This window comes from Ixodes scapularis, unplaced genomic scaffold, assembly GCF_016920785.2.
Source record: "Ixodes scapularis isolate PalLabHiFi unplaced genomic scaffold, ASM1692078v2 PGA_scaffold11__112_contigs__length_91849675, whole genome shotgun sequence".
In the NCBI taxonomy this organism is placed as follows: Eukaryota; Metazoa; Arthropoda; class Arachnida; order Ixodida; family Ixodidae; genus Ixodes; species Ixodes scapularis.
This window is the reverse complement of record NW_024609837.1, coordinates 85313602-85325908: the sequence shown is the minus strand read 5'-3', so window position 1 is coordinate 85325908 and position 12307 is coordinate 85313602. Positions and strand designations below refer to the sequence as shown.

General features: G+C 45.4%; 1 protein-coding gene across 1 annotated transcript in view; it reads right to left on the bottom strand.

Annotated features, from left to right (window-relative positions):
• The window catches only part of LOC8041733, a 40343-nt gene that overhangs the window by 13754 nt on the left and 14282 nt on the right, over positions 1–12307 (bottom strand). Inside the window, exon 3 of the mRNA XM_029984998.3 lies at positions 11620–11728. Coding sequence (XP_029840858.2) covers positions 11620–11728 — 109 coding nt within the window. The remainder of the gene's footprint in view (positions 1–11619; positions 11729–12307) is intronic.

Below are 12307 nucleotides of genomic sequence, written 5' to 3'. Positions count from 1 at the left end.
AGCACCTTTTCTGTGATATCTTCAAGGCAACATCTTTAACAATTTGAACGAGTGAGGTGACTGCAGCTGACAATCAGCTTTGGTGCTAATGTCAAGTACCATGTGTAGGTCCTTGCTGGGTTCATGGGCCAGCAAGTACGGAGCATCCTGGAGACGATGGCCAGGGCCAAGATCCAGCAGGACCACAAGGAGGCAATGCCAGGGACCCGCTCGTGGGACGGCTGGACCATCAAGGGTGCCCTATTGACCGCGCCATGTTGTCTCTTCAGAATTCTCTGACTTTTCCAGCAAAGTTTTGTTAATCTGACGACATAGTTTTTCTAAGAGGCTGGGGAAATTATAGCAAGAAGTTTGTGGGCCTCACATCTGGTAACAAGAAGGCTCCAAAAACAAGGCCCCTTGAAAACTGAGCAAGTTGCTACTTGTGTAAATTGGCTCTGAAGAAACCAACAACTAGGCGCTGCACAGTCCGATGACTCTTTCCGAGTCTGAAGTGCTTCGAGGGAATCGGAATTATGTGTTATAATGTGAATAAACTGTTCTGCATTACAAATCGAGTTTGATGTTGTTTACTTACATTTGGGGGGGTGCCAATTTGTCTTATACCTTAGTAGTTACATCAACACACTGCATTTGATATCAATCCTGCCCCAACAATAGCTAGCGCACATGGGCCCCTTTTTTCCTTTCTGATCACTCCACAAATAATGCCCGGTGCTTATCTGCGTGCACCAGAGCAACGTAAGAAAGCTAACTGCGAGAGCACTGGCTTTTCTCCGCAGTGTGGAGAAGGTTACCAAAAAAGAGCTGGTGCTTTTCACATGCACCGGTGCGATGTGGGAAAACTTACAGCGAGAGCACGAGTGCTTCTCCGCGTGTACTGGTGCAACAAGGAAAAGCTTAACATGAGAGCATTGTCGCAAAGTATTAAGCTTGATACTAGCATTGTATTGAGAACACCACAGTTTGCAGAGACGTGGTTCATTACTCCGACAAGCTGGAAGTGCGCTGTGGAGGCATTTGTTTACAGCATTTTCAAAAAAATTTGTTTTACTGTCGAAGGATGTATGGCCATATCAGTAGATTATACAAAAACTTTCCAACACAAAGAATGGAAAGAAACTACAGTGGACTGCTTCCTTCAACCAGCAACGACAGTGATGAATTTTGTTGCTGGTTGAAATAAGTGGTAGTCGTCTGGAGTTAGTATTCTATTCCTTTTATGTCCAAAAGTTTGAAACCAACACTTTATTCTTATTTTCCTGCTAATCCTTGAATGAATGCTTTTCAGAGGCTGCTGGCCCAGATAGCTAACAATTTCTTTGTTTGCATTGTTCGGCCAAGCATCACAGCTACCAGATAACTGGGTTCTAGTTGCCTGGTAGAAAAGCTGTTTTTCTACCAGGCAAGTGCACGTGCCGTCTCGATTTTCTTTCTTGAATGGCATGGGATTGGGCCTGGGTGCCATACTGCAGGAAACAAATGATCCGGAGCCCAGGTACCACTTCCACAAGATGCAAAGAAATTCCTTTTATTGGGAGTGACAATAATAAGACATTAATATTTGGCTCACAAATTCATTGCCTTGGTCGACACGGGAGCCACAAATTCCTGCAGATCACATGCAGAGTAATTACTACGGGCAACGAACACCTATTGCACATGGGTAATAGCAAATAGTTACAGCCTATGCGATGTGGAATGATGTTACTGCTTCTTGCAGGCATGTCCACCCTATTTAAAGAAGGAGTCTGTGAAGATGTCCACCGATGCCTTTCTAAACAACTACAGGCAAACTAGAGCAGAACTGTTTCATGTTCCTTCATGTGTAACCAGACATTTCGTATGCTTTTATGTGTGCTCGCTGTGCAATACCTCACGTCTCTCGGATTCAGTCATATGATACCATCGCTCCACCTCGCCTTTATATATCTGCATCTGTTGCAATGTACCATCGCCATTTGGATAATCTTACATTTATTTGTTTGTTAACTTTATAAGTGTGTTTAGGATTTTTTTTGTTTGCTGGATTTATTGTTTGTTTTGGTGCACCACGGGGCATCCAAGATAAAGACTGATGACACCCAAAATAAAGATGATTATTATTATAAACCTGTTGCTGACCCTCCTAATTCGAGGGCCACAAATGACAGCCCTTTTTTGCCAGCAATATCTACTATCGCTGTAGCGCTGCCAAATCATTATTTGCAAAGAAAAGTGGTGTAAGATAATTCCTTGTGTCTCTGCGGTACAAGGCAGCGTTTGCCTTTGCCTGATTGACACCTACACAGAGTCGCAAATACTTTTCCAGAAGCTCTTGTCTCCACTATAATCAACTATATAAAGAACATGACATTGCCACTCTTTCTGAGCATTTGTGCTACCCACTTATCTACACACTTGAAGGATAAAAGCAGCAATATTACAATATTAGTAAGTTAGCTATAAAAAAAATTAAACAGTTTGGTTCCTGCATGGGACATCCTGATCCAATCGACTTATAGATTCAGTGTCCATCCGATCGATTCCAGAAAAGCAGACCGTACCGAATTTCACCTGCAGGATGCAAAGTTATCTAATAGTATATCAACAAAATGTTGGAAAAAAATTGTTCAGCCCATCTTCATCCCTTGGCCATCCCCCATTGCCCTCGTATAAAGAATTGAGGGCTCAATGTCGCATGCTGCAAATGAAATGATTGGCAGTGGTCATGCACTGACACACATATCGACAGGGTGGAGGATAAAAATCAAGTTGATTTAAATCGAAATCATGATTTAGACCACAACTTTAATCATACAGGTAAATTACTTTTAAAATGTAATTTAATTACAATTACTTTGCTCCAAAAGTAGTTTAACTACAGTTACAATTAGTACTACCTGAGAAATAATTCATTGCAATTACAAATTACTTTGCTGATGACATCATCAGTGATGATGACAATGCTAATGTCGGTGACGTCATCAGTGACGTCACTGATGTCATCATCAGTGTTGATGATGCAAGGATTTCCGGTTGGCACCGGAAATCCTTGCAAAAGTAGTTGTAATTGTGCCTCAAAGTTTGTAATTACTGATGCTAAAAAGCAAATAAAGTACAATTGCAGCTCCCTTTAGCAGGAAGTAATGAACTACAAATTACCAGAAAAGTAATTAAATTACAGTAATTTAATTACTGTAATTAAATGACTACCCAAGTATGATTTGAATACCGATGTTTCAAATCAAACATTTTGATATATTAAAAAAAACATTAATTTTACCACTGGAACCTCAACTATTTTATTGTTTTCAGGTGTATTTATATTTTCATTCCATGTAAGATAATTATCAAGTAATATTGATATGGGGATAACGAGCAAATATAAGACTTCTTCGAGGCACAAGTAAATTGTAGGATTGAACACTCTCTCTACTTTTCAGCTCGTTCTTCAGGTATAGCAAAACAAGGGAAAGGGTAGAGTCAACAAAAGAACTGCGTGCGTGAACAAGCATACAAACTCAAATACCAGCAGAGAGAGGTATAGAATCAGGCAGACAGACTAAAGTATATGTCTCTGGTTGATCTTGCATATTCTAGTGTATTTATTTTTTTCAGAGAAATTATATTTCTCTCAAAAAATTATTTTGAGAAAACAGTTTAAATCTAATCAATGATTTTTTCTTTTTTTAATTTCGCCAGTGAGAAATCTGTAATTTGGTTAGTTGTAAAGTCATGTTCAGTCAATCACCTATTGCCATAAGTGCTCTTCGGAGGATGAGATTCGCGCATGGATTTCTTGCAATAAATGTAGATAATGAAGAAGTATTTCTAGGTCGCTTTTCCGCAGTACACAACTTTGTAAGGTGAAGCGCACTTGCGGGTTTTTTGCTTTCCTGCAAAACTCGGTGTTTCAGGGAGAAGCACGCTTATGGAACATTAGGTCTACTGCTTTCCCATCTTACTGCAACTGACAAGTACATTTGCTGGTTCTGCGCTTTCCCACAAGGAAAATACGTGCAAGGGGAAGCGCACTTGCGAGTTACTTGGTCCGCCGCTTTCCCGCCGTACAGCAAATCGAAGGGGGAAACCCTCCTTCCAGGGTACAAGCTCTTTTCGGAGTTTCAAACTGTTCCACAAGGCACATTCTCGTAGGAAGAACCGCTTTTGCGGGTCGCGCTATTCTGGATAGCGTGCGTTTTTAATTAGAAGCACGCTTGTGGGCTTTTTACTGCACAGATGTCATAGAAAAATGTCCTTCCACTGGCAAGCAGACTTCCAAGTTAATTGTATTTGTTCCTTGAAACCTCTACTTCAGCAATGTTGCTATTGTGATGAAGCACATGTTTCCTCCCAATTATAAGGTTAGTACAAATAAATGGTGTACAAAACACGTCTTAGCTTCAGCCAAAACTCTGTACTCAGCATACAATGTGTATGTAAAAGAAAACACATGGTGGTATAGAGTTGAATGATTAAATCAATATAAAACAGTAATAATAATAAAACTTTGTGGTGGAGGAACACTTCAAATGTTAAAATGTAAAGCTGCATAAGTAACGATGTACTAGAATAATGCTTTCTTTTTATTTCTTGCCTGTTTAATAGTTCCTACACTTGGAGAGTTAATTTAATAATTAATAATCGCCACAATTCAGTACCATCTAACCTCTGAAACAATAATTACATTCAGGAAGTCATCTCCAGCTATCCCATACTCACCAGTTCAATCGATCATTCCCTTGCACAGACACATAAGCTACCCTAGCCTCGCATAGGACTCCAGCTCGACTGACTCAGGCTTTGCCCTTTCATACATAATTTTTTCTGAATAATCATACAAAATTTAAGGTTTCATCAGCAAATTTTAATGAGAAGGAGATGGTGGTCTTTGTGTGAAATATGATTAATAAATGAAAGATTGTGGAGGGAAGGTAAAAAGAAAGGATCAACCAATCTATGGGGGGATAGAGGTAAAAGAGATGGAAGAATAAGCAGAGAAGGTGCTTGGCCCCACAGCTTCGTGAATTCTTTCAGAGGGGTCAAATGATGGTGTTCCCTTCAGTCATAATCTCAGACATAATCTCCTACACCCGCTGTAAATGGTTTGGCTCTTTGCCTATCATCTGTGTATTGCTTGCTGTGCTTCTGGTAATCAGCAATGCATTGGCGGAGTTGCTGCATCTCGATGTGAACGGGCTCGTCAAAACTTGGGAAGCCCACGATGTCCATACGGGTACGCATTTTACGTCCGTGGATGAGCTCAGCGGGGGAGAGCTTCGTCGCTGCATGTGGTGTACTTCGGTAGACACCCGGAAACTCAAGGCCTGTACGAACGTTGGTTTGTTCCTGCAGGATAGTTTGGACGTACTGCTTAAGCACTCGGTTGAAGCGCTCAACCTGACCATTGGCTTGTGGATGGTATGTCGGAGACCGATGGTGGTAAATCCCTCTGGACTTCAGGAACTCCTGGAATATGCGGGATTCAAACTATGGGCCATGATCAGAAACAATCACCTTCGGATACCATTCTCGGTTGAAGATTCTAATGAGGAATTCACATACAGCTTCAGCAGTAACTTGGTTACAAAGAGCTACCTCTGGCCACTTACTGAAGTAGTCGACTAGGGCGACTGCAAATCTGAATTGCGATGGAAGTTTGTAAAAAGGTCCGACAATGTCTATTCCTATTTGTTTCCATGCACCCGATAGGAATGGAACTGGTTGTAGGGGTGCCGCTGCCGTCACAGCTGTCTTGTCGTTCGTCTGACAGGTGTTGCAGTCTCTAATGTAGGTGTCGACCTCGATGTCGACTCTGGGCCAACAGAAGTGCTGGTGTAGACGCTGCTTCGTCCGCACAATTCCAGGGCGTGACTCATGAGCTAGATCAATGAGTCTATGCCGTAGCCAAATAGGTGGACCAACACTTCACCACGTAGTAGTAAGTCATCCACGGAGGAAAGCTCTTCTCGCAACTTGTAGTATGTAGATAGTACTTTATCACATTGTTCCTCGTGACCCCATTCAGTGCAGATACACTGGATTACTCGAGGCAAATTAGGGTCTTGCCTGGTTTCTTTCTTGATTTCTTCTTGATCGATTGTGCATAGATTGCGTACCGGCAAGTGAATTCTTCCTTGTCACTAAACTTGCTGCAATCCGAAGGATTTGGAGTAGGCAGGCGTGACAGTGCGTCTGCTCCGACACTCTTGTTTCCTTTCTGGTAATGTACCTCGTAGTCGTACCTGAGGAGTCTCATAGCCCACCTGGTTATCCTCATTGGTTGTCGACCGGATCCTCGTGTAGAAAGCAAAGTAACGAGAGCCTGATGATCTGTCTTGAGCGTGAAATGGCGCCCGAAGAGAAAAAAGCGCCATTTCTCGCAGGCCCAAAGGCACGCCAATGCCTCTTTCTCCCCTGCAGAGTAGTTGCGTTCGACGCTTGAAAGTTTTCACGATGCGAACGACACCGTTCGAATTCCTTCCGGATGTACTTGCTGCAGAACCACGCTTAATCCGTAATTAGATGCATCCGTTGTGACGACGGTGGGCAGCACCACGTCAAAGTCAGTGGATTGCTGTTTCGTATCAGATCCTTCACAGCAGTGAATGCCTCTTTTTGTACCTTTTTCCATTAAAAGGGAACATCCTTCCGCAGGAGCACGTGCAGAGGCTCCACGATGGTCGCAAAGTTTGGTACAAACTTGATGTAATATGCGAGCAGGCCGGGTAATGATCGTAGTGATGTTATGTTTGTGGGGGGTGAAGCCTGCATGATAGCCTCAATATTATCTTCGCATTGCTTGATTCCCTGCGGTGTCAGCTCGTGTCCTAGGAATTGAAGCTGCTGGACTGCAAAGAAAAACATTTGTGCTAGTTTAGTTTCAAGCCTGCATCTTGAAGGCGTGAAAGAACTTGCCTCAGGCGGGCATCATGCTCTTCTCTTGTGCGCCCGAAAATAAGTACATCATCCAGGTAGACGATGGTACCTGGAGTACCTCAGAGTATGTAGTCCATCATTTTTGAAAGGCAGGGGCGGCGGATGCCAGCCCGAAACATACTCTGGTGAACCTGAAGAGACAATCATGTGCCACAAATGCCGTTAGGTCTCTGCTTTCCTCTGCCAGGTCCAACTGGTGATATGCCAATGAGAGGTCTAGCTTGCTGAAGATGTGGGCACCGGAAAGCTGATGAAAAAGTTTGTCGGGGCACGGTAGAGGGCGGGAATCCAAAACTATTGCAGTGTTCGGCTTGCATAGGCCTACACAAAGCCGGATCTGCCCATTCTTTTTGCGGGCCACTACGATGGGAGACACCCACTCCGAAGCATCGATGCGCTCGATAACCCCGGAGTGTTCCAGCTTCACCAGTTCCTCAGAAACTTTCTCCCGCACTGCGAAAGTTAGTCTTGGTAGCTTTTGTTGGAAAGGAGCGACGGAATCTTTTGTCTTTACCTTATGTACAAATCCTTTTGCATGACCTAATCCCTCGGAGAACAGATGGGGGAAGTCTTGTGTGATCTCTGGAAGGTTTCTCGCGGAGACCGTTGCCACCCGTCCTCCGGTGGGAGGAGCAAAGTTTAGTTGGATGTCCAATGCACAAAAGGCGTTTAGGCCCATGACAGCCACGCCTGTTCGTACGACGTGAAATGTGCAGGTGCTGCGTCTTTGAGCAAACTGCACCGGTGCGTCGAATTTCCCCAGAACGGGAATGTCTTTTCCGGAGTAGTCCAGAAGTGTTGTACTCAAACATTCCAACTTGTAAGAGTGGAAGTGTCTTCGGTAGACGTCTTTTGGCAGGATTGAAACGGATGAACTTGTGTCGACTAAACGTTTGGTGGGAACATGTGCCAGATGTATCTCGCACGTAACCGATTGTTTGGTAAAGCTGGTAGTTAGCACCTGGACTTGGTCGTGCGCTTGTTCCACTCTTCGTACATGGGATTTTGCTTGTGAAACTCCCTGCTTGCAAACGGAGGCGAAGTGTCCCTTCTTGTTGCATTTTCTGCAAGCTTCATTCTTTGCCAGCACTTAGGATGGTCCGCCATGTGGTGCGGTGATCCACATCTGTAACAAGTGCCGGACGACTTGCTGGGACTTGCCCTCGAATTTTTGGCTTTTATTTTTGCCACTTGTGAACTGGATCCCTCTTCCGTCAAGAGCTTGGCCTCCTTCATCGCTTGCTCAACTGGAGAGGCGATGGCAAGAGCAGATTTTAGGGAAAGTTCAGACTCTAGGAGGAGTCCTAGAGTCCTGTCGACTGCACCAATTGTGTTTTTAATACGAACGCCTATGTCAGACAGTACAGAAAAACCAGCTGCTCCATCTCGTGCTCCGTTCGTATCCCCCTTCCTCTTCGTCCTCGTCTACCAGCAGCCAGGATCAGCTTGTAGACACAACAGAGAGTATACGCTGCTATTTGATAGATTTGCAGGACGGTGAGGGCGACGCGCTCACTGAATGAGTCGAGTATCACATTCGTACATTCGTCCCCTTCTGTGTTCCTGGGTCTCGGGTTTCATTACCATGTATCACATTCTACTCTGATAACACTCTACGCATTCTACTGCAGTGACAGGGCCAGGCAACATATGTGACCGAGTGGTCTGGTCAGCTTTAACCGTGAGTGTGTCATATGGTGGGCACACCTTTTCAGTACTGCTCGGTTTGATCGAAGGCGCAAGTGTCAACACCTACACAAAAATCAGCCTCAGAAGAAAAAACTAAATCTGGTACTATATAAAAACAAACACAAAGAACAAATGCATAATATGTAAAATTAATATGCATGATTACAAATTGAGTTAAATCTGCAGTTACAATTCTTTGCTTCAAGTTGATTCCCAGTTAGGTCTCCATTGGTTCCCAACTGGAACCGGCATATCTCAGTAGTAGTGAATCCAAGTGGACCCAGTTTTAAATCTAACTGGCGTACCCGCAACGACCCCCCTCCCCCCTCCCACCCCCGTTCCCTCCCGGGGTTCCGCGGGAGGTCCCGGGGGTCGCTCCTATCCGTTCAACCTTTTTGCAGCTGGGTTACGCACACTTACCACCTGTAACTGAGAACCTTAACGTAACTCAGCTGTTGGCTCGTTGAAAACTACTCATTAGGTGCGATAATCAATGATAAGGTCTTTGCAACAGCGAACACCCACCTAAGCGCGCGGGCGCACTCGGCCGGCCGTCACTACCGCCGGTCACGCTGGTACAAGAAAGCATTGAGCGTCGTGCTATGTTCCGCTCGCTGGCAGTGTAAAGGGCCGCCCACACTAGCGAGAAAACGCGCTTGGCACGCCGATCGCGGCAAGTAACAAAATGTCGCCGAAGCACAGTCAGCGCCACGAGCGCGTGCAGAGACACGCCCTTTATCTTCCCGCTTAACCGATTTATCGGCGCGCCGGGCGCGTTTTCTCGCTAGTGTGGGTGGCCCTTAACGAAGGCTACGGGCACGAGATCAGCTGCGAGACGTTTTTTTCACAGGACGAGCGCCCGGGCTGGAGGAGCGTGCAATGTACAATGCAAGGGACAGCCGATTCGGAGCACACTACCGCACGCGACGCACGCGCTAGGGCCACGGCAGCCACACCCACGATAATAACGTCACGTGACACAAAGACAATAAAAATGTATTTATATGCATTAATACTATTTTTATAACTCACAACTTTTGTCAGGCTGCGTTTAAAAAGTTGTAAATAAACAAATGTTGTGACAAAAATGTTTAGTCACGTGACCTTTTACTGTAAAGCTACATTAAAATCGAACGGGTTTATTTTTATTTGTACTTATTTTCAAAGGCAAATTATATTCTGTATGTAGTAATGATTTATATTAGTTATTAATAATTAACAAGGTGACGTCACTTCCGTTACGTCACTTCCGGCGTCGGAGGAGTGATTTGCACACAGATGTCACTCCTTCGACGGGCGTCGGAGGAACTGCGGCCAAATAGTAAATATGCCGGACCGCCAAGTTCACACTGCTACCCAATAGATGGCGCCAGTGTGTCCTCTCGTTGTAAGAGGTTTTAAGTAACCCAGTTTTAAGACGTAGCAAGAGTGTGAACGGGCCGTTACTCACTAAACAACTGAGGTTGAATTTTTAAAATCCGAGATAACCCTATTACCCTGACTTGCACTTCGCGTGTTTTATCTTTCCTTCTCTCCCCTTCTCTCCCCTACTCCTACTGGGTATAGTCAGCTGCTCGCTGTTGAAAGTTTACTCGTCTGTTGCTAGTTGAAAGATGTGGTTGTGTTGTCCCTGTTTTAATTGTTTATTCTTTCTTCATCCATCACTAAACCAGATAGCTCATACTTGGTGGATCCAGTGGAACTGGCAACATCAAAATGATCCAGTCCACATTAGTAGTCTTTTTGATGCATAAGATGAGTCCAGCATCTCCTTTTAGACCACAGAGTTAACATAATAATCTAGAGCAGTGGTCTCAAACTTATTTGAGTGCGGTATGCCCCGCACCCCGGTATGTCCCACACCGGAAAAGCCGGTTGCCTGCGGGCTGCGTGCTTGAGACTTTTTATCTAGAGGGAAAGGTCCCATGCATTCGGGCCGGTTTGGAAAGGCGGGGCATAGACACGGTCATGTCCGCAATCAGGTGGGAAACCTAAGCACGAGGTTGCCCACCTGATTGCGGACATCTCTACGCGTGCGGTCATACTGGGCCTTTTGGCTGGCCTGCGCCGCTTCCGGATTTCGGCGGGCTTCGGAAAAGATATCCGTTAACCGAAACTGTAGCTGCCGGGCGTAGACAGCATAGGCTGGCCGTGTGTCATTTTTGGGGGGGGGGGGGACGACAGCCGGCATCTCTTGTTCTAAAGAGGTGCTCAAGATCTTGAGGAGGGGAGAATTGTGGGAGCCGCCCGCTCCACTTCCCTGATTAGGCCCTATGGCCGCGGGAAAAGCACTCCGAGCTGTCCAACTGTCAGCCGGAGTGCTCCGTTTCGTGCCTCGGAGGGGCAGCCATCTTGCCTGCTTACCCTCACGTGGCATGCCTCCCCCGCTTGCCCCCCCACCTTGCGGGGACACGCAAAACGTCCCCCTGGCGGTTTGACCTTTTTGGGTCCGAGGCTGAGGCCGCCAGGAGAGAGAGAGGAAGAGAGAGGGGGGCCTTGCACCCCGCTCGAGGGGACTGCTCGCGGGGACATCCAACTGTTCGGACGTGTGGCCCGGCCCTCCCTGACGGCCTACCTCCGAGCCCGCTCGCGGGAAGGCACGACAAGGTAATGCCTGTTCCTTCCTTGTCGCCCTTAGCGTGTTTCTTATCTGTATATGATTAACACGTAAAATAAACACTCGATCATCCCTTGCCTTCGGCGTGTCCGTGTGCTCCCTTTTGAGAGTCCCGGCTAAGGGTTGCAGCCGACAGTCGAACCCGCCGCAGCGCTTAGCATGATACGCTGCGGAGTGGTAGGTTGAGCGGTAGGCCCCCTTGCCGGACGGCGTCACCCCTTTGAGACCTCCACAAAATACAATGTACTTTAGGTACTTTCCAACACTGAGTGAAGTAGTATACAGTATCTGCCTTTTCCTACTGCCTTCGCACGAACTGACAACACGTGTGGTGCCAGCACACATATATTCACGCAAGTAGTAGTGGCTGACACGTGTTGGCCGGTACTTGCCTCGCTCACTGGATGCTGATGTTCATTGTCCATGACCGTGATCACGAGGTGCTTTCCGTCTTTCGAGGCAACTGCCCGGATCATGGCAGTGCAGCCAATCCTGTACGTCCTGGGAAAGGCGGCGAAGCATCGTAAGATGCTGGGCTTGCGCCTCTGTCACAATGAGCGTCCACTCGCTACTTTTGAAATACACGAAAAAAAAACAACTGGCAGCTGCATTTTGATTTGTGTTTTTTATTTATCTGAAACAGTTTTTTTTTTTACAAATACTTTTGCAATGTTTTAGGCGGATGGTGTTGCTTTTTGCATATTTTCTCCCAATAGTGTACTAGTGTTATAAACTTTTTTTTTTGTTTTTATATTGTAGCTGCAGTAATGATGCATTGCTGTTGTTAATGTATGCATGCATTTTTTTATTATTTTCGTTTGTCTCGCATTGCATAGTGTGCTGATGTGCCTTGCCCCTGATGCAGGGCGTTGATACCCGTCAGTCAACTTTGTTTCACCTTTTGTTCCTTTAGAAGTTTAGACTTTCCAAGAGCTCCCTCTCACATTGGAAAAAAATAAATGATTGATTCATTAAACCCTTGCCTACTAATTTTTTTTCTTCGAGGAACGTGCAGCAAGATATTATTTTGAACTTGCAATTTGCAATAAAATAAGACAAAAACATTTTCTCGACTTCCAG